Raw genomic sequence first — 27,981 nt, forward strand, 5'->3', positions numbered from 1 at the left:
TTAACACAAAAAATAAACCAAAAAAACAGCATCAAATTTAAAATATTTTTTTTTTCTCCTTAGGTCATTTTTTTTGCCATTCTCCAGGGCATAATCCGGGGGAAGAGTAGGGAACCCATGGCCAGCCCTAGCTCCTATTGCCATCCTCCCAAGTTAGCACACAGATTGGGGAGAAGCTGATTCTCCCCTAGAACACTAATACCTTTTTCATACAAGGCAGTAGAGGAGGGACAGAGGATCAGCCCCTTCCCCTTGGCTTCCTGGCACAGAGGGAAAGCAGTTATGCTTAGAAATATATTTATATGTGTGTGTGTGTGTATATATATATTTATATATATATATATATATGTCTATAAAAATTTATCATACTTGATCAGGACTCTTCCCCCACCCTTCCACTTGACCCCAAGGAAACAGGATCCCAGCCATGGGTCCATTCCCTGGGGTCTTGCTCTCTTCTTGCCTCTTTGGCCCTGGGCCTAATCAGCATGAGATGAACTCAGTATTATTGTCCACCATGCCCTGCGGGGAACAGGCCAGCTGCTAAAGAGCTATGCCTCCCTCCATAGTACTCTGTGGGCTCTAAACCCCCACAAATCCTGGTGGATAAGGGGAAGCCCCTCCCATCCCACAAGTCCCTGGGCCTGAGCCAGAGTCAGATCATGTACTGCAGCCACTTGAATTGCCAGATCACTTGCGCCTGCCAAAGATGGACTTCTTGCCAGGGTTCTTGTCACCCACACTTAAACCGATGAGGAGCCGAGCTTTCTCCTCCTCTTCCTGCTGTTTCATATTCAGGTCTGATTTAGTTTCTAGCTTCCCTCGGACCTCAGACCCTGTTGCAGGCTTCAGCCTTAATTTTTCTTTGATTACCTGGCAGGTTGGAGAGGAGTAAAAGGAAAGGTAAATATTAGTGGGGCAAGCAGAATAAATCAAAGTGAACCAAGTCAACCAAGATTTATTAAACATATATACAAATCACAAGAGAGCAGCTCAAATTATAAAATGGTCTCTGCTTTCAAGAAGCTCACAGTCTAATTAGAACCCATTCTAAACTTAAGGTTGTAGCAGCCCTTAGTTCCCTAAAATTAATAGTTGTCAACATTACACAAAGCAGTAAACATTTAATTTAATCATTTGGGCAAAGTTGTGGCGAGGACAAAAGAGAAGAAGGCTTTCACTTCAGTCACCTGCCCATTCTCAAAACAACTATTAAATATATCCTAAAAAAGGTTCCTGAGCAGGGGATCTACTTGCCAGCCCCTGTTAACCAAACAGCCATGAGCCCTGGCGGGATACCTGGGCAACCAGGGCTTTGCGGCTATCCCTTTTGACTGCCATGGCAAAGTCTAGCCATGTCCATGTGTTGTTGTGGTACTCCAGACAAGGCAGCACCAGATTAAGGTCACCCCAGTCCACACTGTTCTTTTCACCCTGCAAGAGAAGGGGGAGAGAAGAGGGGGAAAAAGTACATAAGCACTACTCTGAATCTATGCCAGTACTTGAGTGTAAATCAGTCCTGCAACATCAACCTACAGATACTGATTTCTCCTTACCTCAGTCTAGTAAGATGCTAACCCCTGCAGGAAGCAGAAGGAACAGCAGATTTATCACCCAGTTTGTCTATAATCTCTGATTATAATCCCTGATGATCTTTACTGGTACCCTTTCCATTCTGTTCTAAATTCCCTGTTCCTAAAAAGTGCTGAGGAGGTACAGACCTTATAGCTGACACACAGTGGAACCTGTGGAATCTTTATGTAGATGAAGGAGTTGTTCATGGCAGCTCGCTCTTTCATCTTGTCAATGTCATCCACAGGATGCTGGGAAAAGCACAAGAATATCATGAGCCTCTGGAAATATCAAAAGAAATGCAGGACTCTAAATATCACCCCTTCCTTTCAATCCTGGAGTAGACTCAAAGAAAACAAGAGAAATCCCCAGCCAGGACCAATAGATTCTCCCACTTTTCTATTATCAGGGGTATATGTAGTACCTCAGGTGATTTGCGAAATGACCTTCTGACCCCAGAACTTCGAGTCAAGCCCTGTGCCACACCCTTCCCAGGGCCCAGAGGTATGGAATCATCTGTTGCAATTAGCTGCCGAGGCTTTACCACTGGTATTCCTATGAAAAAGCAAGCACAGCAACTACCATCCCCCTTCTGAAGCAATCTGCTATCTCTGTGGCTGCCACCCCATTCTTCTGGTCCTCCACCATAAAAGTTCTTACCAGTAGTCACCAGTTTGGATTTATCCTCTTCATCACCAACTTCATCATCTTCCACAGTTCGTCCAGGAAAAAAAAAGCCCATCATTCTATGAAAGAACTGGTGTGTCAGCTGGATGGTTAGAGGCACCACATTTACCTAAAGGGAAAAAAAGTTGAAGAAATTAAGCTCAAACACTATCCCTCAGTTTCCTACCCCTAATTAGCATAGTATAACACACAGATATCTTTGGATTGCCCTTTGTTTCTGGGCTCCCAAGGGACTGTACCAACCTCAAAGTGTTCTTTAACAGAGATACCCCCCACAGGAGGCCGGACTTTGCTGAAGAGGCGGAGGGCTAACTGTCGCCCAGACTGGCAGGAACTCTGGGGCCGTAGGACTACCTGTAGGGCAGAGTAAACAACAGCCCAATCAAATGTCCTCATTGCCACAAATCAACCCACAAATGCTCCATACAGAGAAGCAAGATTCTAAACTGAGCAAGATTTTACCATCTCAGATCCACATTGTTTCTTTTAATGGGTTTACACAGAAAAGCCATTATAAATGCCCTGTGCTTTTAAAAAAGCATATGAACCAGTGAGGAGGAAATAAGACTTGCTATACAGGTTTGAAGGTGTAGCTCAGTCGTAAGAGTATTTGTATTGCATATGTAAGGCCCTGGGTTTGATCCCCAGTATCACAATAAAAGAGAAAGGAAAAAAAAAAAACTTGCCTTATAGACAGCATTGGGGAGAAGGTTGTTCATAGTGAACCAGCCCAGCTCCAAAAGATGTTCTGCTGTGTCATCAGACTTATTCACCTATAAAGACAGATTTTTGCCCCAGTCCACTATAGTTAACCTTAGGAGCTTGCTAGAGAACTGCTAAATACCCTGTTTGTTTTCAGATCCTCCATGTGCCTAGTCCCAATCTTTGATCTCTCTTTAAATGTCACAGAATCACCATACCCACTAAACCAGTGTTTCTCACTGGTACTCCTGGCTAGGGATAACAGACTTCCTAGTCACTGTGACATTTAAAAATTTTCTCATTCATTTCCAAACATCCTCTGTGAGAGAAAGTAGTGAATATGTCCTCTTCCCCATCCAAATGAGCACCTCATTTGGATGTGTCTAGAGTCTTAGAAGCTTGACTAACCTATGTTCTCCTACAAATGGACCTTGAGAGCTTATTTGGAGGTTCTAGCAGGGAAGTGCAGCTACCAAAGAAGTCCTCCTCTATCGGGGAAGGTTGTCCTCTTCAACTGAGCATGCAGCTTCGGGAAGGATGCACATGGAGCGGTGAGGGAGGAAGGGGACACCCGACTAGCCAGCCAGATCAGCTAAATCAACCCTGGTGATCAATGGGGTGACAGATGTCGTAGCCAGATCGCCTTCACATCCTAGAATGTTTCTATTCTAAGCTAGACTTGGAAGATTACTTCCCTCTGAGCCACATTTGCAGGGATAGATAATCTTAGTGAAAGAAGCATTTGATCAAACATATCTATGTTTGTGTCATTTAGTATCTAAGGAAGCTCTGCTCATGTTTCTAATCACGGCCATCATTACTAATCGTATATTAATTAGCCCCCCCTTTTAAATCTCTTTATATGAACTGAGGATTTGAGGTAGGTCAATGCTTTAAAGAGTTGCCTTTGTGTGTCTGTATCTCAGATACCTTGCTATAGAGGAACCTCTGTAGCTCCAGTTCAGCAATTCCTAACTGTCCATCTTCCTCTGTCAGGCGCCACCGTGCCTGAGCGAAGTAAAACTCGGTGCGGCGGACCACACTTACATCTTCTTGCTGCTTTCGCAGCTCCATCTTGTTGGCCCTCTGAAGCTGGAAATCCTTAAAACACCTATAAATGAACAGGACAGCCAAAGCCAATAAGGGAAACATTAAATAGGTTGGGGGTAGGATAGAATGCTCTGGAATGATGCAGATGAACCTACTGTGGGTGAGTAGTCTCTTTAAGTACCCCCCCTTGCAGCTGGGCTATAGAAACACGTACAACAGGGCTGGGGATGTGGCTCAAGCGGTAGCGTGCTCGCCTGGCATGCGTGGGGCGCTGGGTTTGATCCTCAGCACCACATAAAAATAAAGATGTTGTGTCCACCGAAAACTAACAAATATTAAAAAAAAATTTTTCTCTCTCAAAAAAAAAACACGTACAACATTTTTCACCTCTATAGCTTCTTGATAAAAGTGTCTCTTCCCCACTAAAAACCTTTATGATTATTATCTGCAATTGTGTTCCTTACTAATCGACTTCAAGGTATTTTCAATACAGATACATGGTGTCAAGGCCACTTTCTCAATTACTCATTTTCTTGCAGCAGAGCCTTTTCCAATAAGTATGTTACTAAGGACCCAGAGGAAGGGTTCTCCTGTTCTTGACCTCTTTGGACAAGTCCAGCAATACTTGTGTCTGAATTTACTTCTATGTCAGCCTTTGATAATGCAATTAGGTATAAAGACTGTCAGAACATGGGCAAGGAGCCAAGCACAATGGCATATGACTATAATTCCAGCTATTTGGGAGGCTGAGATAGGAGCATCAGAAATTTGAAGCCAGCCTGGGCAACTTAGGGAGACCCAGTCTCAAAAAATGCTGAGGATATGGCTCAGTGGTAAAGCACCCCTGGGTTCAAACCCCGAATACATAAAAAACAAACAACAACCCCCCCCCACAACAACAATAAAAACATGGGCAAGGAAGTGGAAAAGGGCAGGATACTGAGATGGGTACCTGATAAGAATATTGAGCTCTTCACTTTCCAGCTGTAAATTAGCCTTCTCTTGGTTTAGCTGCAACTGAAACTTTTGGTTCAAGTCAAGCAAGTTCTCATTCTTGCTATCATCCTGCAAAGACTAGGGGACCAGGATAGGAGAAATTAAGAGAAGATCTCCCCTAATCTAGAAGACTTCCCTGTCCTCACACTATCTGGGGTGACTACCTTCATGACAGAATACATCTGCTTCTCCAGGTGCCGTATCTGGGCCACATGCTGCCGCACAGCCTCCTGCAGATGCAATATGCTACTGCGTTGCTCCTCAGGATTGCTAGAGATCTCAAGCTGGAACCTGACACGCTGCTTCTTCTCACTGTGCTCCTAAAGAAATGAAAAGGGAGGGGCTGGGGTTGTGGCTCAGAGGTAGAGTGCTTACCTACCATGAGTGAGGCACTTAGTTCAATCCTCAGCACCATATAAAAAGGAAATAAAGATATTGTGTCCACTTATAACTAAAAAATAAATATAAAAAAATGGAAAGGGAAATGAAATAATATTTTATTTTTGTTTTGTTTTGTGTGGTGCTGGGGATAAAAACCAGAGCCTTGCACATGCTAAGCACATGGTTTACCATTGGGCTACATCCCAGTACCAGGAATATTTGTTGTTCTGTAAGATTTTTTTAATAGACAAGTCATGTAGATATCTGTCACCATTAGCAGTAACAATGAGGGGTAGGTGGGTTTCATAAACCAGGCCCATAGGGTCGGGATGGCAAAAATGATATAGTTTAAGATATTTAGAGTTGTTTAGGTGGAGACTGGAGAATTGTCCGGGAAAAACAGTCAAGGGAAACAAAAGCTCTATAGTCATAAGGACATTCAAATGTTTCCTAGATTAGTGGAATTTCAACTGCTGCTGCTGCCTAATAGATGATGTACCAGTTAAAAGGTCCTTTTTCAGTGTGAAGCATGGCTTTTATTATTAGAGTACAAATAAAGCACAAAGTCTATGGATTCCTCTGAGGCTAACCAGCATTCTATAGGGGCCCATACTCACCTTCCGCTTGGGTTCTACATGGAGCAGCAAGTTGTTGACGATGTCCAGGATCATGGCATACTGAGCTGGGTTGGTGGAAATTTCCAACTCATGATGGATAAGGGTGAAGGTATCCACAGCCCCTAAGTAATTGTTAGCAATTGAATAAGAAGCTCATGTTTCTCTCTAAATATTTACTCCACCTTTTAACCCACATTTGGAGCCACTCCTATTCCCCAAAGAAAGGAATAAAAGATGCTTATAGGTAGAAACATACTCGCTTATTTTAGAATCAGAACAATACCCATCCATCCCAGTTTCTTCCAATAATGTAGGTTATTCTCTCAGAACTTACAAAATATAGAGCAAAGTAAAATATTAATGCCAGTGCACAACAGGACTTTTAATAATTACTATCTCAAAACCACTAAGAAAATAACTACTTTCACAGGTTCCTACTTCTCTCCCTAAAGCTTTTTGAACCCTGAATACCTTCCTGTTTCTTTAAGAGATCTTCCTTTTCCTGGTTCTCATGAACCTCAGGTGGCTTAATCTGAGTTGCTAGTTCGGGATCAATGTCATGGCTGTAACTAATATAGTACATTCGGCAATTACAACGTGAAATGATTCGCTGGACTTGTTGAGTTTGCTGGGCCTCAGCTGGCTGGTTCCAATCTGAAAATATGGGAAAAGGACAAAGAGAAAGACATTTCAATAAAGGCATGGTCAGAGTGTCCCAGCTATATCTACTTTCAACATAATACAAAATGGTCTTACTCCAGCATACACTGATGTTAGGATTAGATAAGTAGGGCTTGGGATGTAGTTCAATGGCAGAGCACTTGCCTAACATGCTCAAGGCCCCCAGCACCACCAAAAAAAAGCATGGAGAGTAGAGAAATAACAAGGCCCATTTGGGATACACATCTGCTCCTAATCATATCATGAGAAGACAGGGGAAAACTGACCTGTGGTTGTGGTAACCATGCCTCCCACTGCTTGTCCGCTTTCCATCAACTCCTGCACAGAGTCCAGACTTCGCTGTCGGTGCTCCTCAATATTCTTCACCTGAAGACAGAAATGCAGCATCTTTAGCTTCTGGGGAAACAGTGGCTTCTCCTAACCAATTGAGTAATAGATCTCTATGTTTCAAGCACAGTCATGTACATAATAAAGTTTTAGTTAATAAAAGACTATATATGATGATGGTTCCATAAGATTATATTACCTAGTGATGTCACAGCCATCTTAGTTTTTATAAGTACAGTTTATGATGTTTACACAATGATGAAAATACCTAATGACACAGTTCACAGGATGGACCCCACTGTTAAATGACACATGACTTACTCCACTGACTTGAGTAGCTTAAAGGATCTACCAGAGTAGAGGAAATATATGGTTCTCTCTTATCCCAAAACACCCAAATTCTCCAACCTAATTGGGTGCATACTTTACCAGGCCACAGGTGTGAAAAACAATAAGCTAGGTTAAAATCAAATCATGTGGGGCTGAGGATGTGGCTCAAGTGGTAGCGCGCTCGCCTGGCATGCGTGCGGCCTGGGTTTGATCCTCAGCACCACATACAAATAAAGAAGTTGTGTCTGCTGAAAACTTAAAAAAAAAAAAAAAAATCAAATCATGTGGGACTGGGATTGTGGCTCAATGGTAAAGTGCTTCCTAGAATGTGAGGCACTGGGTTTGATTTTCAACACGACATATAAATAAATAAATAAAATAAAAAATTTAATCAATAACCAATAAAAATATTTTTTAAAAAATCATATGGGAAGCAAAAAAAATAAGAGTACTACACCCATTTTGGTATCAATTTTTTTTGTGTGTATATTCTTACTGTTTTCTGTCTTCAGATAGAAAACTACTCTGAAACTGTTGCTTTTGGTGGAAGGAGACTTTTTTTTTTTTTAATTCTCTCTGCTAATCTGAAGTCAGCAGAATGAGTGATATATGAAGAACATAGAAGAGCAAGGCTAAAGGATGGCAGATCTGACAAGTCAAAAAATAAGTCTCATGGGAAAGTCAAAATTCATAGTTTCTCCCACCCACACTAAGGATGTCCCTCTAATGCTATTAATATAATCTGAAAAATTGAGTTTAGCTGTAAAAGACATCATGCCTAAATGAAGCAAAGACCCAGAAATGCCAGATAGGGATATCCTGATATTCTGATAGTGCATACTGTTCATCTCTACATGGGTAGTCAGCATCTTCTGTATCTATCTCCTAAGACCACTGATTAAAAAAAAAAGATACTGCTTGCCTGAGGTCTCAGCATGACTTCAAATAACAACAACCATATTTGATTTGACATCTGATCTAAATGTTCACTATCTTTTATGTCATTACACTTGAGGTTGCCTGAATTGAGCCCTAATGTACTTGATGTAAGAAGCACTAGCCAAGGAAGAAAGATGAATAAGAGGAATCAGCTTCATTGAGTAGCACAGCAAATAGAATTACTTTGATCCTTATCAGATGCAGCTAGATACTATAATTCATTTGAGGGTGTACCATGCCCAGCACAATGTGGGCACTTAACACCTGTTAAATTCCTAATGACAATGCACAATTGGCTAGATATATCTCATAACTATTACACCCTCCAGTAACTTTGATATTATATCCTAGAAATTATATTGTAGATTTACTACCTTGCAATGAGATGACAAGCCCTTTTCCTAGTATCTACCAACTACTCATAAAATTACCATCCAATAAAAATGTTATCTTGGGCTGGGATTGTGGCTCAGTGGTACAGTGCTTGCCTCACACGTGTGAGGCACTGGGTTATAGATCAAATAAAGGTATTGTGTCCATGTACAACTAAAAAAATATTTTTAAAAAAACGTTATCTTGCCATATACTTAGACTCCCTCAGACATACTGATTTTAAAAATGCTGAGACTACTTTCCATAGGAATAAATATATTTTTCAAAACACCTTATCACTTGATTCTTAACAGTCTTGTAGATAGTGAAGTTATTAATTCCATTAAAAACTTTTACAGCTGGGGTTGTGGCTCAGTAGTAGAGCACTTGCCTAGCATATGTGAGGCACTGGGTTCAATTCTCAGTACAGCATAAGTAAATAAAGGTCTACCAACAACTAATATTATTATTTATTTATTTTTTTTTTTTACAAATAAAGGTGACTGTCCCAAAAGGCTTGCAGCTACTGTAATGGCAAAATTTTCATTAGAAGTCACATAACCTAACTCTTAAACAGTCCTTTGTTCAACCTCACTGCCTTGCTGCAACAACCAAATCAAGAAAGGGAGAATACAGTGTTTATCAAAAGTTCTCAGATTACTGCTTGTTTTCTTGACTGCCTGTTGGTTACTGTGACCTTTATTAATAGAGAATAACAACTTTGAAAGTAAGAAAGCTTCAATTCATTTTATTCTAGTGCTAGGAAATGAATTTCTCTCAATGAAATAGACCAGGAGATTTAAAAAAAAAAAAAAAAAAAAAAGTACTATGTGCTCACAGATCAGAGACTGCCCACATTCAAGATATTATAGCTGAGCAACAGGTAATATGAAGAATCTTCTAACTATGCTGACGGAAGGTACAAACTATAAAAATTAGGGATATAACAGGCCTTCCTTATCCTGCTAACTAACCTCTAACCAGAGCTGTCGGCCATCTTGCTCAGTAGGGCTACTTTCAGTAGTAGCAAAGTACTGCATGCCATCCAATAGGCAAGTCCAGGATGTCTTTTGCTTCAATGTGTCACCATACCAGGCCGGATGGTGTTGGCACTGCAACAATTGGGCTTTGGCAGCTGACACTATGACACAGCCTTCTGTCTCTGCTCCACGAAGAACCATCTATGCCGGAGATAGAAGCAAAGTCAAGATACCAAGAGACCCAGTGGCTCAGGGGGCTGAGACAGAAGAATCACGAGTTCAAGCCAACCTCAGCAATGGTGAGGTGCTAAGCAACTCAGTGAAACCCTGTCTCTAAATACAAAATAGGGCTGGGGATGTGACTCAGGGGTTGAGAACCCCAAAGTTCAATCCCTGGTACCAAAAGAAGAAAAAAGAAAAAGACACCAAGGGAAATCAGAAAGCTATCGGGAACACTGTATTAACCACAGCAGCTAGGCCTATATTTGGCTTACTGAGTAAACTTTTCTGCCTTTAAGACGTGGAAATTATTATTCATAACACCTGTAAGAAGGGAAAGTTTTTGGAACTCTATTCACCTATTCTTATTTAGACATGGGGGGAGGTAAGAATATGATTATGATCTAGCCTAATACTGGGGTGCTCTGGTAGAGAAAAGGTACCTGACAGTTGACCAGCTCAATAAGGCAGTTTCGGTTATATATGTCATCCGTCTGGCAGGCAGCAATGCCACACAATTGGTCACTCATACCTGACTCCTCTTCTGTGAATACTACAAACCTATCTGTCTCTTCAATCAGCTTCTGCAACATGTAAGCACCTAGAAAAGAAATAGGAAGTGAAGAAAGGTCAGTCTCAAAAGGAAAGAGAATACATCCAAGGCTAAATCCTCAATTTATCTCACTAGGTAAAGAACAGGATATATCCTCCCCAACCTAGAATGTCAGTCTAGCCCACTCCACCCCACCCTTCACACCTAAGGGTAAAATAAGGGTTGTCACTTCATTTTCTCCCTAATGTCCATAAAAGTAACAGATTTCCAACAGAAACTAAGAAATGCTAGGTAAATGGCAGCATTTTTTTTCCTTAGACATATCCACCTCTGGTTTACTCCTACTATGTTCCTTTTATTTCTCATTTCCTATTATTTTGCCCTTCTTCCCCATCTCCACACAGTCAAACCATACTAAGCCTTTAAAGTCCAGTTCAAATGCTACTTCCTCAATAAATCCTTCCCTGACTGTATTTCCTCCTTCACTCCAGTCAGGAAAAACTCCCAGATTTTCACTTCTCTCTTGTGGCATTTAATACTTTTTGTCTTGTCCTCAAATTCACCATATTATTTTCATACTACTTTGTGTTACATACTGTTTGTGACTACTTCTTTCCACTTGAAACCACACTCCTTTGTCATCAGTGTCACTGTGCTCCCCCAGTTTTGCTACTTCCTGTATCTCTAGACTTTATTCCAAGTCTTAAAAAGAAGAATTTCCTGATATCCACCCTTGGCATACTCCCTTCTTTCTCTTAATAAGCTTGTCTAATAGTGTTACAGTGAGAACAGTCTCTAGAATTATAGTAGTCTGGCTAGATGTAGTGGCACACTCCTATAATTCAGCAATTAGGGAATCTGAGGCAGGAATATCACAAGTTCAGGGCCAGTCTTAGCAACTTAGTGATGACCTAAGCAACTCAGCAAAATCTTATCTCAAAATAAAAAGTAAGGGCTGGAGTTGTGGCTCAGAGGTAGAGCACCTGCCTAGCAAGCATGAGGCTCTGGGTTTAATCCTCAGTGCCACAAAAAATAAAATAAAATAAAAACATCTAAAAAAACCCCCCAAAATTAAAAACAAAAACAAAAAATAAAAAGGATTAGGGATGTCGCTCAGTAGTAAAGTCTCCCTGGGTTCAATCTTCAGTACCAAAATAAAACAAAAACTGCAGAGTACCTACTACTCCTATGACTGAACTGTGTCCCCTAAACAGGAAACAACTATTATTATCTCCTTGGTGTTAAGTCTTACCTCTATGTTGACATTTCCAAGCCTCTATCTCTTGCCCTAACCCCCTTTCCATTTACGGCTGTTTGTTGGACTTATTTAGATGTCTTGCTAGGGATGAAAATTTAGCATGTACAAATCTGAACTCAATAACACCCTACACCTCCTCCTATCTGTTTAGCCTCTGGCTCTCTTATTTCTGATATTTATTAACATCATGCCAATAACCAGACTCAAAACTTTGGTCATTACCTTTTTGTCCCTCTATCTTGCTTGTTTATTTGAAGGTACTAGCATTGAACAGAGGGATGCTACACCGCAGAGCTATATCCAATAACACCCACAACTTTATTTTTTTGACACAGGGTCTGAGTTGCCAAGGCTGGCCTTAAACTTGTGCAATCCTCCTGCCTCAGACTCCTAAGTAGCTGGGATGACAGGTGTGTGCCACTATGTTCAAATCTCCCTGCTATAACTCCTCCTTCCAACTAGTGCCCAAATCTATACGCACGTTTCTATCCATCTCCTCATCTCCATTCCTACTGCCGTTGCCTAGTTCCAGCCCTTGCTGCTTCTTGTTGAGACACATAATAGTTTTCTCATTTGTCTCCCCACCTGGAGTTTCTTCCCCTCTAGTTCTCCTATATGCCTCTGCCAGATTTATCATCTAAAGGTAAAACTCTAAAGATGAACACCCCTATTCAAAAACCTTCAGTAGTTCACAATTCCCTATTGAATAAGGACCAAAAGCTCCTTAGCCCTGTATTAAAGCTCTCTGATGATTTACCGTCATCTTCCCTTTCCAGACTATTTCTCACTTCTTTACACTGTTAACCAGGATAGATGTCAACCACTGAGCCACATCCCAGCCCTTTCTTATATTTTATTTTGAAACAGGGTCTCACTAAGTTGCTTATGCCTCACAAAATTGCTGAGATTACAGGTGTGTACCACTGTGCCCAGCTTGTTCTCTCTCCTTTGAACGTGAGCTTTCCTAACTGCACTCCTACTCGGGTTATTCCCTCTGTGTTGAATGCCCTTCTTCCCCATCTCCACACAGTCAAACCATATTAAGCCTTTATAGTCCAGTTCAAATGCTACTTCCTCAATAAATCCTTCCCTGACTGTTTTTTCTCCTTCACTCCAGTCAGGAACAACTCCCAGATTTTCACTTCTCTCTTGTGGCATTTAATACTTTTTGTCTTGTCCTCAAATTCACCATAAATCTGAATTCCTCTGCACTTGTTATTAGCTCTCCCTAAAATTCCCTCTCTTCTTTGCCTGTGAAGTGTAATATTTCAAGATTTATCATCTTCTCTGTAAAGCCTTTAGAGACTTCTCTACACTGATTTAAATATTTTCTTCTGTAGGCTTTTAGTACCTTTACACATTCTTACAAAGCATTTTCATAATGATATTATAATTTACCTATCTCATTCCCTACTAGTTTCTGAGCTTACTCTTATCTTTGTAGCCCCAGGGTTTATGGTCATGTCTGATATATTATCAGCTCTCAACAAAGCTAAAATGAATCTATGAATCAATAAGTGAGCACATTAACTAATCTAAGCTCATTTAGAGATGATAAACTTGTGGAGTCCCACAGAACATCTTAATTATCAAAACATGAAATAATTGCTTCTTTCCTTAACTCATCCAGCTTTGGTCCCATCACTCCTGATCAACTTCTCTTGCCACACGATCAGACGCTTTAAGGGCCTTCCTTATACTATTGGTTATATAAGACTAATATGGCCTAATATGGGAAAATAACAGTTTGATTTCATTTCTACACTTAGACAGAACCAGCCAGGATTCAGTTCCTCTTATACCCTGGTCCAAGCCCACATCCAAGTTCTAAATCTAAATCCACTGAGTTTCATCTGTCCCAGCCTACCTCCTGATGATCCTTTATCAGGCCGTCCACTGAAGCTGGAAGTGTTGACATGAGGTGGGGTTGGGGTACTGGTCAGGAGACCCCGCTTTGGCTTTTTGGTTGACATCTGGGGATCAATCTTTAAACCCTTCAGGGCCTCAGTGGAGAGATTACGTTTGAGTACAGCTGCCTTTTTGTAGCCATCATACAAACCAAAGGCAATGTCTCGATTGGTGGTTGTCCAGGAAATCCTTAAATCCACCAAATACAGCTGGTGTGTATGAAAGGCAGGATCACCATCTCTAGTAGAGGGCTCCTAAGAAACAAGAAAAGAACCTCAGGGTAGTGTGGGCGTTCCCACTATTGCTTCTGAACAACAAATGCAAAAAGAACAAGCTTATTGAATAAGAAACCTGTTTTGGAGGAGAAAGAAAGACCATGAAGAAAGTTTCCACATTACCTTACATTCTAACCAGACCTAGTACATTTTAAATGACAGAATTTCAACTTAAAATCCTTCCCAAACTGGGCAGGGGAAGTCAGCAACAAATGAAGTACTAGTTAAAATCTCTTATTTCCTGAATGGCAAAAGACTACCTTTTCTTTTTTCTTTTTTTTTTTAAGTTTCATTTTGACAATCATCTAAGCTTTGAAGAGTCTACATTTAGAAGTAGAGGGAGAAAAGGAATTTTCAAAAGAAGGATGCTGATACAGCTAAATCAAGTGAATGCATTATAAAGTTAAGACATATATGCTGGGATATATAGTTAGGCATCTTACCAGGAACTTAGCCTAAAATCTACTCCTATGACTGAACTGTGTGCCCCTCAAATTCATATACTGAAGCCCTAGCCCACAATGTAATGGTATTTGGATATGGGGGGTAAGAAAGTTCAGATAAAGTCAAGATGGTGGGGCCCTCAAGATAGGATTAGTGCTATTAGAAGAGACCCCAGAGGGGCTGGGGATGTGGCTCAAGCAGTAGCGCGCTCACCTGGCATGCGTGGGGTGCTGGATTTGATCCTCAGCACCACATAAAAATAAAGATGTTGTGTCCACAAAAAACTAAAAATTAAATATTAAAAAATTCTTTCTTTCTTTAAAAAAAAAAAAAAGAGAAGAGACACCAGAGTACTTCGATGCACACACCACACTTGGACTCATGGTCTCACTCTTGCACATGCTCTCTCTCTGCCATCTGAAGACACAGAGAGAAAGCATCCATCTGCAAGCCAGAAAGAGCCCTCAGTAGAACCTAACTATGCCAGCACCCTGATCTTGGACTTCCCATTCCCAGCCTTAAAAACTGTGAGAAATAAATTTGTTACATCAGTCGAAGACTTTTTTTTGTTTTGTTTTGTTTTAAGTATAGCTTCAAGCAGACCTACTAATATAACTAAGGTAAAAAAGAAACTGTCAGGCAGTACCTCCTCAGCAGTACGATTGCTATGCCGTTGATAGGTGAGGGAAGACAGGCTCAGCAGGTGGGTCTTTGTTACCAAGGGATCAAGGCAGTGATCAGCATTCTCTTCAGTGGGCGAGGCCATCAGGTGAACAGTCATCTGACTTAGGTCACTCACCATCTGGGTCACACTCCATTCAGAGATCAGACGCCGCATCACTGTGCCCGCTGAAAAAGGAGGCACACAAAGTCCATGCAGAATATTATGGAAAGATAAAGATAGTGTGAGTCATTACGGGAGGAAAGAAATAGAACTAAGAAGGAGAAAAGGATAAGGAACAGGCTAGAGAAATGAAAGGAGTCTTTGATCTTACCTTGAGGTATAAGACGCTGAGTTCCCCGAGTGAATACATGGCCCTGACTGCACTCAATCTGGATACCCCGTTGCTGGGCAAATGAGGCCCAATAATGCACCTGGCAAGAAGAGAGTATGAGACTGAACAAAGGATGGCATGAGAGGGATGCATAAGAGATCCAATATAAGAATACTAGGGAAAAGGAACAGAGGATGTCAAAGGTCAGAGCCTGACCTGCAGCTGTGGAAAGAGTGCAGTATAGGAAAGCTGCTTGTAGTGCTGGCCAAGCTTTTTCTTGCTGGGTTTCAGATTATTGAAGAGCTTGCCCCTGCAGATAGGCCTTGTGACACTAGTCCAAGTTGCCCAGAAGTTTTGCATCCAGCGCAGGGTACTACTATATAGTAGAATTCGGGGCTGGGATATTGCTGTAAAGGAAAGGACAGATATATTCTAGCTGAGGCTGAAACACAGAGGTGATGTTAAATCCTTTCCTATCTTCAGGTATTAGAGGTTTAAAATCCCAAACAGCATACAGCCTCATATTCAGTTTCTCTAGCACCTTCTTCTTTCAAGGACCTAAGTTCTTAGCTTTTAAATATTGCTATAGTCTGAATATTTGTGTTGCCCCTAAATTCTTATGTTGAAATCCTAAATCCCAATGTGATGGTATAAAACAGTTGGGAGTCTTTGGGAAGGATTAGATCACAGAAATGAAACCCCCAGGAATGGTATTAATGAGGCAAAAGGGAACTCAGTGACTCCTTCCACCATGTGTGAGGACACAAGAAGGTGCCATCTCTGAGGAAGAGGCCCTTACCAAACACTTCAACAACCAGTACCTTGATCATCAATTTCCCAGTCTTCAGAATGTGAGAAACAAATGTCTATTGTTTACAAGCCACCCAATTTATAGTACTATTATTTAGAGCCCCAAACACCAACCCTCTTCCCAAAAAAGGTCCTAACCCAAATTCTCCACTGTCCTTCTATTCCCTTTCTGCCTTCAAGCTTAAGTTCTCAGTGTCCAAGCCCATCCTCTAAGCCCTTCCTCCCCACTGCCCCGGGCCCAAGCCTCACTCCCGCTGTGCCGAGTCAGATCCATCTTGATGGAGAGATTGAGGTTCTCAGAACGGAAGGCCCGGTAGGAGTCATGGAGCTGGCCCAAGGGCACCTCAGGCAGGAACTCTGGGGCCCTCAGAGTGACACTGTGGTGATCATGGGGATTCCCATGGCACAGCCACTGCAGGTCCAATGTCATGCAGAGGTCAGGCAGGTGAAGGAAGCAGCAGTCGTCATACCTGCCTCACAACGGAGCCCCAGCCTTCAGTGACCTGTTCACTTGCCTCCCCTTGACTCTTCCCCTCTCCCTCCACCGGGAGTTCCCCCCCCACTGAGGCCCCGCCCTTCATTCCACTCACTTAGAGGCTGTTCTCACGTTGATATCCAAGTCACCTTTGAAAACAAACTGACCAGGTTTCCAGTGAAAAGAAAGGTGGCTCCATTCCCAGTGCATATTTTCAGTTGTGTTGTATGGATCCTATAACCACCCCCAAGAACTTGGTGAGATATGGGTAAAAGAACCATTCTCATCTCCCAAATTAGTACCTTAATCTCTTCCCCTATATGCTATATAGGTCCCAACTATACCACCTTAGTAGACAAATGACTCCATGGGATCCCTCACCTCAGTGGCCAGCTGGTGCAGGTTTGCCTGTTCAATGTCCATGTGCCAGTCCCCATGGAACATAAGACGACTCTTGTCCCACCAGGGCAAGGGGGGGCTGGGGTCAGCTGAGGGCTTGGTTAAGAGGTCCACACATTGGCCAATCAGTGTCCAGGCTGGATCCCAGCATGGGCCCCATACGACTGTATACTGGAAGATTTCCGCTGAGGTAGAAAAACAGAGGCTGTATCTTGTTACACAACTCCACCCTTCTCTTCCTCCTTCACTCCAAAAGGTCCTCAGCTTATTTCCCACCCCAATCGCCACAAGTATCTCTCAAACCAAATGCCCTCTCTACTCACAGTGGAAGTCATGGTAGAACTTGAGTGGGGGCATATTCCTCTCTACTGCCACATTACCCCATGGAAGCCCCAAGTGTAGAATTTGACGTCGACGAGAGCAAGCTTGACCACTTTGCTCAGTGCCCACAAGTCGACCCATGAGCCGCCAGTCCCGGATTTCAAACAGATACCGTGGATAGTCTCTGATCCGAACTGTTATGATAGAAAAGATAAAAGTAACTATTCGGGGAGCTGTCTTTGCACTCTCAGGCATTTTTTCCCCCTTGCCACCTCTTTTTACCCACCTACATTTACAAAATTAACTGAGAGAACAAGAGCTGACAGTTAATAAGTAGCAAAACTGAAAAAGTCGCAGAGACCCTGGAGCAGAAGGTAAGGAGACTCCCAATAGCACTGAGATCCAAGAGACACAATAACCTTACAGAAGACTGTTCTAGTTGTCCATTTATATCAGCCAAGCAATTTCAGGGTGAAATTCAGGAACAAAAAAAGGAAAGGGATCCCACTCATCCCACTCCACCCATCCAATAACAGTCACATTTCCTAATATAACCTAATATTACAGCTCCACTGTAATCACTCAGAAAGCTCCCAGGAGCTCAGACGACAAACACCAGGCTCCACAAATAAGGGAAATACGACTTACCCAGAAAGGTCTTGACATTGCACTTGAGCATGCGACACCACTGAATGACAAGATCTATTCCTTCAGCAGGAAACGGGCTGCCTGGATCAAGCTCTCGAACCTGTTCTACTACACGATCAGGACCATGAAAGGAGGCATCTGCAAGAGCCACCAGTTCTAGCCCTGCCAGACTCCAAGTGAGCAGTGCCCGGCGCATGGGTGTGTTGCCATAGAGACGACGAGAGCGCTGGATGTAGATTTCAATATTCTTGCGTTCCAAAGAGGCATAGAGCTCCTCAATTTTTCGGGCTGGCAATAACTCCCCATGCTGCTTCCGAAGGGCAGCCACCTTGGCATCGAGAAGCTGCAATCTTTTGGCACTCTCTTTACTTTCATCTTTCATCAGTTCATAGTTATCATGAAGTTTCACCTCAAAAATGTCATCCAGGAAAACCCATGAGAAGTGCTGAACCTTCAAGAGTAGATCAGGTGGCAGTGGGGCCGGACTTGGAGAGGACCAAGCACGAGTCCCTCGGTGCAGGCCCTTTAGCCATTTCTGAACTCCCACTGCCTCATCCAAAGTTCCAGAGAAGTCATATTGATAAGGGAACTCCACCGAGACTGAACCAAGGGAGAGGAGCCAAACACGGTTTCGGAGGGTCTGCAGTGCAGGAAAGGGGTTCCGGTGGAGGATCATCTCCTCCAGCTCAGGCAGCAACTGAACCTCTACCTCCTTGAAGTTGAAAATACTATTGCCGTCAAAGCCAGCAGCCAGCTCTGGGCAGTAAGCCTGCAGTGAACCTCCATGCCGGTTCAGTGACACACTCTCTGCAGCCAGGGTAATGAATTTGTCTTCAGCCACGAAAGCAGTCAGTTTGGCTGCACTCACCTCCAGTGTCAGGTTTAACAGCCGTCTTGGTGGAAGTGGCTGAGGGAGATTGTCTTCTGGCTCAGAAGTAGCTTCTGGAGTCTCTAGTGCAAGGGATGGAACAGTCTCAGAACACGTAGTGGCTCTTAGTAGGTCTCGGCATTGAAGGGTGGCCAGGACATGCTGATATAAATACATGTGATCTGGAGGGCTCCACAGTAAGGTTAGTCCTGCACCACACTGAACCTTTAAGGAATAAAAAGGATGTCAATCATCAAGACCCAGAACAGTAGAGATAACAGGGACTGTTTTACATGGGTACCTGGCTCAAGAATTATCTCCACCCAGAAGTCTTTCCTGAGTAACCACATTAATTACTGCCTTATTTTGGTCCCCTAACACTAACATGCTGAGCTAAGAGTTGTCAGTTATCTTATACTTGAGTACTTATGCTTTAAGTTCTTCTCAGATTCTAGATGTCAGAGAAAAGGGGCTGTGTGTCATAATTCTCTGTTATCTACCACAATATATCCAGCATAAACACGTACTCAATAAATCATTTGGCTTTGTTTCCATTCAGGAGTCACATAACTACTGCAATTTGAAATGTTTATGCATTTATAAACGTAACTTAATTTGTAAAAGGTAGTATAAAATGTCTAACTATTACACACTAATGAAAACATTTAAAAAAAGGAATTTGGAAAAAAAACCAAACTGTAATCCGATTGGTACAGGAGACTAAGGCAAGAGATTGTGAGTTCCAAGTCAACCTCAGCAACTCAGTGAGGCCTTAAGCAACTTAGCAAGACCCTATCTCTAAATGAAATATAAAAAAAGGACTGGGGTTATGACTCAATGGTCACGTGCCCCTGAATTCAATCCTGGGTACCAAAAGAAGAAAAAAAGGTAGTGTATAAAAAGACAACACAGTAATTGAGTTATGTGAAAGCATGCCTCAGAGAAGGGAGTAGAGCCCTTGTTCACTTGAAAAACAAAGTCAGTTCTGAATGTCTAAGCAGATAGAGAAGATTAAAATTCCAGGAGAGAAATTCTCTGAATTTATAATCTCTGAAAAGGAACCTCTTCAGTTACTGAAGGAAAATAAAGTCTGATGAACAGGAAAATACTCCACTCTCTCTTAATGGGGTCCTAGGTCCTTCTGATACCCTAAGGATAAAGAACAACTTTTTTTTTTTTTTTTTTGGTACCAGGGGTTTAACCCAGGGGCACTTAACCACTGAGGCACATCCCAAGCCCTTTTTATTTTGACACAGGGTCTCCCTAAGTCACTTAGGGCCTCCCTGAGTTGCTAAAGCTGGCTTTGAACTTGTAATCCTCCTGCCTCAGCCTCCTGAGTTGTTGGGATTGAGGCATGCACCTGCACTACCCACCCAGCTAAAGAACACCTTTTGAGAAGTTTTTGGAAAGCCTCTCAAAACTTGCCAGTACTTCTTTCTTCATATCCCTTCTAGCCTTCTAAGGAGTTGAGTCACAAAATGACACCAGATCATTATTTTTTAAAACCCCCTTACTTTTCAAAAGACACACATTAAAATATTTATAATTGAAATGATAATATGTCTGGTAACTCTTTTAAAATAATCCCAAAGCCCAGGGAAAGGGAAATTAGCAGGAGTTCAGCTGAAACAAGTTGGTCATGAATTGGTTATTTAATAAAGCTAGGTACACAAAAGCTTAAATATTCTCTCTAGTTTTTGCATGTTTTTAATTTCAAAGTAAAAAGGGAAAAATATATAGAATAAGCAAAAAAAAAAAAAAAAAAGGAAAAGAAAACACATAAATAACAGATATCTAATGACATGTTTCCCCTCTGTTTCACAAGAGTCAAAAGGACTGAGAAAGGATTTAAGCAACAGGAAAGCCCAGTCTGGCCCCACCTCTCTGTAGATACATTACCTCCAGAGAGCGGATGCTGCTGTGATAGGTGAGAGAGAGCATGGAGAGGCAGAGCACTGGAGTAGGGATGTCAGGAGCCTTACAACAGGGCTGCATCTTCTCTGTGACCGACTTTACCAATGCAAGCACAAGACCTTGAATCCCCACGGTGGATGTCTCGGCACTGCCCAGGACAGTCAGTGTGTCTAGTCGTATCTCCGAAGCACCTACCATCCAGAAACCATATTACCCTTGGTTTCCAGCTCTCAAATGGCAATTTTGGTTCTCATTTTCCTTTCTTACTTATTTCCCCTACTCTACTTTTCTTTATTCCACTTGCTTCCCTATTCTGAGTCTTTATATTAGGGAAAATTTCCTTTACCCTCTTTTAACTAAATCTAGCAGAGTCAAAGAAGTTCCCTAATTCCTAAAAATTGCCCAGAGATATATCACTTGTTCCCTAAAACTTAAAACACACAAGGAAATAAAAAGCTATATGGGTTTCATTTTCTTGACCACATCAAGGCTAAGTCTTTTTCTTACGTCTTGCTTAATAGTTGTGCAAGTCTTTTTGGCAATCTAATTAAGAAAAATTCCAAATAATCGGCTCCATTAAATGAGGAGCGTAATCAGCTTAGTTTGCACACTACCCATTTCAGTATAGATCTCCTATCCCACTTACCAACCAGGGCAGAAAGAGTGAACAAGTTCATATCTTCCACCTTCAAGTCCACCTTCCACAGTAATGTCATGGATTCCCCAAATGAAGATTCCCGAGAGAAAACTGACTTCCCAGATTGTGGACTCATCAAAGATAAGATACGAGACAAACATTGAGCACAAGTGTCTGACGCTTCTACCTGAAGTCCTCGGATAGTACAATCGAGAAAGAGGGTATCTGACTGGGTACTGGACAGGCCCAGAGGTTGGTTATAACTACCCTAGAAAAGAAACAGATGGACCCCATTGAAAGCATGCAGATACAATTTTGTAATGCCCTGACTTATTACCGACCACTAAGAAGATGCTCAGTGAAAGATGTCTGGATAGGAAGCTATGTGGGCCCCTATTCACCAAAGCTCCTACATACCTGCAGTGTGAAGGAGTCCAGGACAAGTGCCTCACCCCAAACATGCATATTGGGTGGGTGCGGTGCCCGCTGAATGTGGGAATCACTACCCACTCGCCAGCAGAGGTGGTCCACAGTTAGGACGCCCCGCTGATGGATGCTTTGTGGCCTGAGGTGCTGGTAATCTGAATAAAGGTGGGAAAGGGGATTACTACTGAGTCACTGAGGCCATGATTAAACTAGCTCCACTAATGGACAAATTGTTATTCTTTTTCCATCCCAGAGCCTTACCCAGAGAGATGGAATTGAATCCCAAGGCAAAAGGTGGCGTATCCCCAAGCTGAATGGAAATGTTGACATTGGAGATGGAAGTGCTGAAGATGATGGGAGCCAGGATTTGAGGGAAGGTTCTATGTAGGGACAAGACATCATTGTGTGATAAGGAAATACTTGCAGCTTTCTATCATGGAACAGATTCCTGAAACTCTCAAAACCAGGATGAGAACTTATAGTTTTGTTCTGATTCTTAGAATGAGCTACAATTAGAAAGTAAGGGGCTAAATTCATCAGCTAATTGCTGCTCCCAATGATAACCTGCAAGAACCAAAAACATGAGTTTGAACCACATGAAATTGCCATTTTCATAGTTAAAATAGGGTGACAATTAGCATTATCACATGATTCAACCTCATATGACCAAGAAGCATCACTTCCAAACCATTAACCTTAAGTCCTCTATGGAGCACAACCTAAGTACTACATAAAGACAGAAATGGCTCTGCAGATTTGATACTGGCACCTTGTAGCTTAAGGCAGATAAGACACTATAAATCATTAACTTCAATTCAAATATTTATTTTGTTTAAGGCACTATGCTGGGCACTGAGGACACAAAAATTAAGAAGACATCTTCCTATTATCAAGGAGTCCAATCTAACAGGGAAGATAAATAAAACGGTTTTCTTCTGAGGCTACGATTTGGGGAGATCAAACAATCAAATGTGTATTTGACAACAAGATGCCATGTTGAACAAAAAGAGAATCTACCTGCTAAGTTGGTGACTAAAAAAGATTAAACTGACCTTTTTTTCCTTTGTTTAAAAACAGGTAAACTAGTCCCCTGGGTTTCCAGTGCTAACATGTGCAGCCAGTGAGAAAATTCCTGGTGCCGATAGTGAATGATACAAGTGTTCAGAACTAGGGAGGCTGAGAGATCAATGGTGGTCACCTGGAAACATGAAGACCAGAACTGTAGGCTTGGGTTTTACTTTGTTAACTCATAACACAACCATGTTCAGAAACAGCAGAAAAAGGATAGATTCTTGTTATCACGGTCATCATACCTGCACACTAGCCTTGAGGGAGTTGAGGCAAACAATGCGCTGGCGACTCTGGGACAGCAACAACCCATCTGAAAATACCATGGAACAGATGAGAGGAAAGCAAAGGGAGGGCAAGAGGTAAAACTAGGTGAGGTGCAGAGGCAGGCAAAGAGATGAATGGAGTGTCACTAAAACTTGTGAGTTGGGGCTATTTTCTCTCATTATATTCCCTCCCCCTACCTCTAGTTACACTGATATTCTCTCAGTACCAGAACCCCCACCCATGAACCTTCTAATAGGAGTTCAGTGTTCATCTGTGCCATATCAGAGTTTACTGTGAAGCTTCGAAGGGGCAGTTGATCCTCATCACGATGGTATAAGAAATGCAGCAGCTTCAGTGTCCAAGTCAGGTGCCTGACTCAGAAAAGAATACAGCTCAGAAAGATGTGGAGTGACATTCCCACTTTTTTCCTCCCCAAAGATAAACTCAGAGCAGCTGCTAGACTGGTTACAGAGATCCTGTATGTAGCTCACATTATCATTCTCCATACTGTGTCAGAAAAGGCCTCACCTCTTTTGACTATTCATGGATAACACGACACTTGTATTCTCCATCTTCACTTTGACCTGGTCTGGCAACTGCTGGAGGAGGTATAGGCCAGGCAGAGTTGGCTCAGCCAAGTTCTCTGTCACCTCTGAGAACATGAACGAATAACATAACCGTCATCAATCCTTAACACTCAATTACTCCAAGAAGCTCTGCCCTCTTTGGCCAAATCCTTCCACATAAAACAGGGTAAGCAAATGTCCAAATAAAGCCACAGGCAAATACTCCACAGATCCAGGTACCTGGTGTACTTCCTTTTCCAGACTCTACATATATAATCAGATTGTAGGGATGAGCTCAGTGGTAGAGTGCTTGTCCACCATGTTCAATCCCCAGCACCACAAAAACAAAAAATGAATGGAATGGGGAATAGGTTGGTGAAACAGGAAGAATATGGATTTTAGAGTCGAATAATTTAAACTTCATTCTTACTAGTGAACTTATTTGTGAACTGCTGACAACTTATGGAAAAAACATATGTAAAACACAATAGTACAGGTCTAATTCATACCACTAAATGTTAGTTCACTAAGCACAAGCAAATGCCCCATTTTCTCTAACTAATCTCAGGGTCAAAGGCTTTGAGGAGCTGGGCATGGTGGTACATGCCTGTAGTCTCAGTGGAAGCTGAAACATTAGGATCACAAGTTTAAGGGCAGCCTCAACAACTTTCGAGGCCCTAAGCAACTCAGTAAGACCTTGTCACAAAATAAAAAATAAAAAGGGCTGGGATGTAGCTCACTGGTAAATTGTTTCTAAGTTCAATCCCCAGCACCAGGAAAAACAAAACAAAACCAACAATGGGAAGAAAAAAAAAAAAAAAAACAACCCTGGTGACTAATGACTCATGCCTGAATGAGTAGTGAAACCCCTGCTTTTTTCTACTTCCAAAATAACCCTGAGAACAAGACAGCCAAGAAGCTCAATGATCGGGGCTTTACCTGAACAGGGAACAGGCTTGGGTACCAAGCTTGAGCCCTGACTCAGCAGTTGACTATGGAAGAGACCTTCATGAAGCTCAGCATGGAGTGTCCACACATCCACAGTGATAGCCTTCAGATGCCAACTGCTAATGCCCACCTTTAGACACAGGTCCAGGGCCAGTGACAGTTCCACTAGGCATGTATCCTCCTGTAGGGAGGATAAGCCTTTAAAGGTGTATGTAGGAAGCTTGGGGACTTTTTGGTCAAAATGCATTGATCTTGGATCCTGGGTATTGCCTTAAGGGAACCACATAAAGTCAGAGAATCTAGAATGTAAGCCCTAAGCTCCTTGAAATCTTATATCCAGGAGGAAATGAAGCATACTCACCAGCTGACCACTCTTCAGAACTTTGCTGTTGATTTTGGATAAGCTCACCTCACAGATTAACCTAGGAAAGGAAAAAAATTCCAAGCACTTGGCACCTTTCCTCACCACTTATCTCCAATCAAGCTCTGTTGGCTAGAAGAGACAAGGCAAGTGAAACACCTACTCTTAGCCTCTCCTCAAGTTGCAGAGAATAAAAACTTAACACTTTGATAATAAGAAGGCCCTGATATCTACTTTCTCTGAAGCAACACCAGGGCAAGAATGAGACTACTAGATCTCTTCTACTAATTACTTACCTTTTCCCATCACTATCCAAAAGAAATCTGCTTCTACTGATCTGAATGTGCCACAAGGACTCAGAGGTAGCCACCTTGAGAACCATGATGTTTATAGCATCAACATGAATGGAGAATAGCTGGAAAGAATGAGCAAGGATGAACAATAATTAACTCTAAGGTAGCACACTTCATTTCTAGTTGAGAAAAGAGTGTCAGATCTTAGCATTATGCCCCAAAATAGCAGAACAATCCACCCGCAACTCCAAAGCCCATCATCCCTGAAGTACAGTGAAGAATAGCAGAAGTAGCAGTCTCACTTGGCAGAAGATCTTCAGTAAAGATGGGCTGAAGGACAACTCCTTTTGATCCACCCCAGTGCTCTGGGAGAACGGGGCAGACAGGCCAGAAACCTTCTGTAGGTCCGTTCTGATCCGTACTTCTCCAAAGCACAATGCCACATAATGTCTGCCAAGAGAAACCTCACTGCCACCAGATCCAATCCTCACATAACAGTCTCTTCCCCTCCCCAAAAACATAGCTCAATTCATAGCAAACAATCTAATATTCTTCAGACTAAAAGGAGACTCCAGAAAAAACCTGCCTCCCTCCTTGAGTTAAGAGATCTCTGTATAGGATCTCATTCTGTAAAATCAACCCCAAAATATTCCCCAGGAGAAATAAGGAGAAGTAAGGATATAGAGTACTCACGGCAGATCATGGCTAAGGAGTTTGCTGGTGATCCACAAGTTATCAATTTCCTAAAACAGTGCAGGAAAAAACTCTGTATACTAATTGCTAGGTAAGCAATGAGCAGCTTGAAAAGGCAGAAAAAGGTTTTTGGCTCCTTCAAGGAAGTGCTAAGGACTCTCTCACTAAATATGCCCATTCCATTTCCACTGGTTTCTCTGCCAGATATCTTAGTCCTCACAATGATGTTAGCTGCTTAGTATTTCTCTATTACAGATATGTTGTCCTGTTTCTCTCTTATATTAGAACAGTAAGCTCTTCTAGTTCCTGTTATCTTTCTTCTGTGCTTTACTTCTGCATCCTTCTTATGGGCCCTGGACACTCTGTGCCCTACAAACATCTTTAACCAAACAACTTGCACCAATTCCAGTGTTCCCGAATTAGCTCTAAGATCACCATGGTAAGAGAGGAATGGTGAGGTTAACTAGCAAAGTCCCTCAGAATTTTTTTTCTTTTCTTTTTTTTTTTTTTTGGTACTGGGATTGAACCCAAGCTCTACCACTGAGCTACATCCCCAGCCCTTTTTATATTTATTTCGAGACACAGCCTCTGCTAAGTTGCAGAGACTGGCCTCCAATTTGTTATCCTCCTGCCTCAGCCTGGCTGGTCCCTGGGATTAAAGTTGTGTGCCACTGGACTTGTCAACCCAGAATTTTGTTTCAAAACCAAATTAAGGGTTAAGGGACTGGGGTTGTGGCTCAGTGGTAAGGCACTGGGTTCGATCCTCAGCATCACACAAAAATATACGTAAAATGATGGTATGTGTAAATCTACTATTAGAAATTTTTTTTTAAGTAAATTAAGGGTTGAAATTCAACTGCATCACACACGCACCCCTCCTCCCACAGTGAGTTTCCCATAACTCACAACTGTTTGCTGGTGCTGCTGAAACTTAAGACTGACATTCTGGATCCAAAAAAAGCGGAAGGAACCGATCTTTAACTCTGCTTGTAGCTTCCGCTGACACCACCTGGTGGCCAACCGGACCACAAGCCACCTGCAGAAAAATCCGTGTGAGTTCAATAGGGCTCTATCCCAAGTATGGCTTCCCGAACCCCTTGTTGGTCTGAGAAGATCTTGCAAAGGATCATGTCCTGAAACTGGATTTTTTCTGGGGCAACTCTCCTGTCTCCCAAATCACCTGTCCGTCACACACAGTCAGCCATAATCAGCACTGTAGGATTCCAGTGACCCCCGCCACCCAGATGAAACCTGATAAACTAAACCTCACCCCCAAGTATGGGGACAAAAAAAAAAAAATTCCTCAAGTCTTTAGAAAGCTGAGACAGAAGAGACCCCAACAGGAGTTAAGGTGGAGGCAGCCGTGCTATCACATACTCCCCAGAGGGTCTGTCTCCGCCCCCACCCTCCAGACAGGTGTCCTGGATAAGTCCGGGGTCACACACGGTCAGTTCAAATGCCGCTCTCCCATGGACTCCCAGTCCTCCTGACCTCGCTCTCCAGAGCGAGGAATCCAGCTGCAGGTGCCCTTCGCGCTGGATGAAGGAGACATTCAGGGCGTGTGGAGCGGGAAGGAGAAACCATCGAGAGAGGCCCCGTCCTCACGCATAGTCAATCCCCGGAATCAGCATTCCCTCAGGCCCCACCCGCTCCCCTAGTCTCCTCTGCACGCAGCCCCTCCCCGCATCTCTGGCCGCACATTCCCTCCCTTCGCCTTTATCGCGCGCCCCCCTCCTCATCGATATCCTTTCCGCCTCCCGCGCCGGGGTCGCGCGCGTCCCCTCCTCAGGCGCTACCCCCTCCCCCATCGCTGTGGCTGAAGCCCCTCACCGGCCTAGGAAGAGAGCGCTAAGCGCAACCAGCAGCAAGACCAACAGCGCGGAAAGAAGCAGAGGCATTTAGGTCCGGGTCCGGCCCGGCCTGGCCCCGGCCCCAGCCATGCCGGGCCCCGACGCCTGAACCGCGCAGCGCCGCCGCGGGCCGACCAGCCGCGCGCGTAGG

General features: G+C 42.8%; 1 protein-coding gene across 1 annotated transcript; it reads right to left on the reverse strand.

Annotated features, from left to right (window-relative positions):
• Window positions 1-31: 31 nt before the first annotated feature.
• On the reverse strand, window positions 32-27,974 carry Bltp2 (bridge-like lipid transfer protein family member 2). Its single transcript, XM_046446810.2, has 39 exons — window positions 27,811-27,974; window positions 26,887-27,016; window positions 25,981-26,030; window positions 25,590-25,737; window positions 25,291-25,409; window positions 24,995-25,055; window positions 24,625-24,814; window positions 23,648-23,771; window positions 23,366-23,490; window positions 23,098-23,165; window positions 22,837-22,982; window positions 22,046-22,164; window positions 21,776-21,939; window positions 21,368-21,626; window positions 20,707-20,912; window positions 17,940-19,032; window positions 17,294-17,485; window positions 16,953-17,155; window positions 16,687-16,805; window positions 16,346-16,566; window positions 15,503-15,693; window positions 15,287-15,386; window positions 14,938-15,140; window positions 13,532-13,826; window positions 10,297-10,454; window positions 9,629-9,835; window positions 6,953-7,052; window positions 6,477-6,659; window positions 6,006-6,127; window positions 5,172-5,327; window positions 4,964-5,085; window positions 3,892-4,072; window positions 2,946-3,032; window positions 2,503-2,613; window positions 2,233-2,368; window positions 1,997-2,127; window positions 1,722-1,823; window positions 1,300-1,434; window positions 32-873 (listed from the first exon to the last, which is right to left on the reverse strand). The coding sequence occupies exons 1-39, from the start codon at window positions 27,876-27,878 to the stop codon at window positions 691-693; spliced, it is 6,708 nt and encodes a 2,235-aa protein (XP_046302766.1). The 5' UTR covers window positions 27,879-27,974; the 3' UTR covers window positions 32-690.
• Between the last annotated feature and the right edge of the window lie 7 nt (window positions 27,975-27,981).

This window comes from Marmota monax, unplaced genomic scaffold (assembly GCF_021218885.2).
Source record: "Marmota monax isolate L192 unplaced genomic scaffold, Marmota_monax_Labrador192_F-V1.1 WCK01_AAM20220418_F8-fsc00138, whole genome shotgun sequence".
NCBI lineage: Eukaryota > Metazoa > Chordata > Mammalia > Rodentia > Sciuridae > Marmota > Marmota monax.

Coding starts and splice junctions, on each gene's coding strand:
- Bltp2 (XM_046446810.2), bottom strand. CDS start 27,878: ATGCCTCTGCTTCTTTCCGCGCTGTTGGTCTTGCTGCTGGTTGCGCTT. Junction 25,738..25,980: donor CTCCTTAGCCATGATCTGCC/GTGAGTACTCTA, acceptor TTCTCTTGGCAG/ACATTATGTGGCATTGTGCT. Junction 23,166..23,365: donor CACTGAACTCCTATTAGAAG/GTTCATGGGTGG, acceptor TGGTATTTTCAG/ATGGGTTGTTGCTGTCCCAG.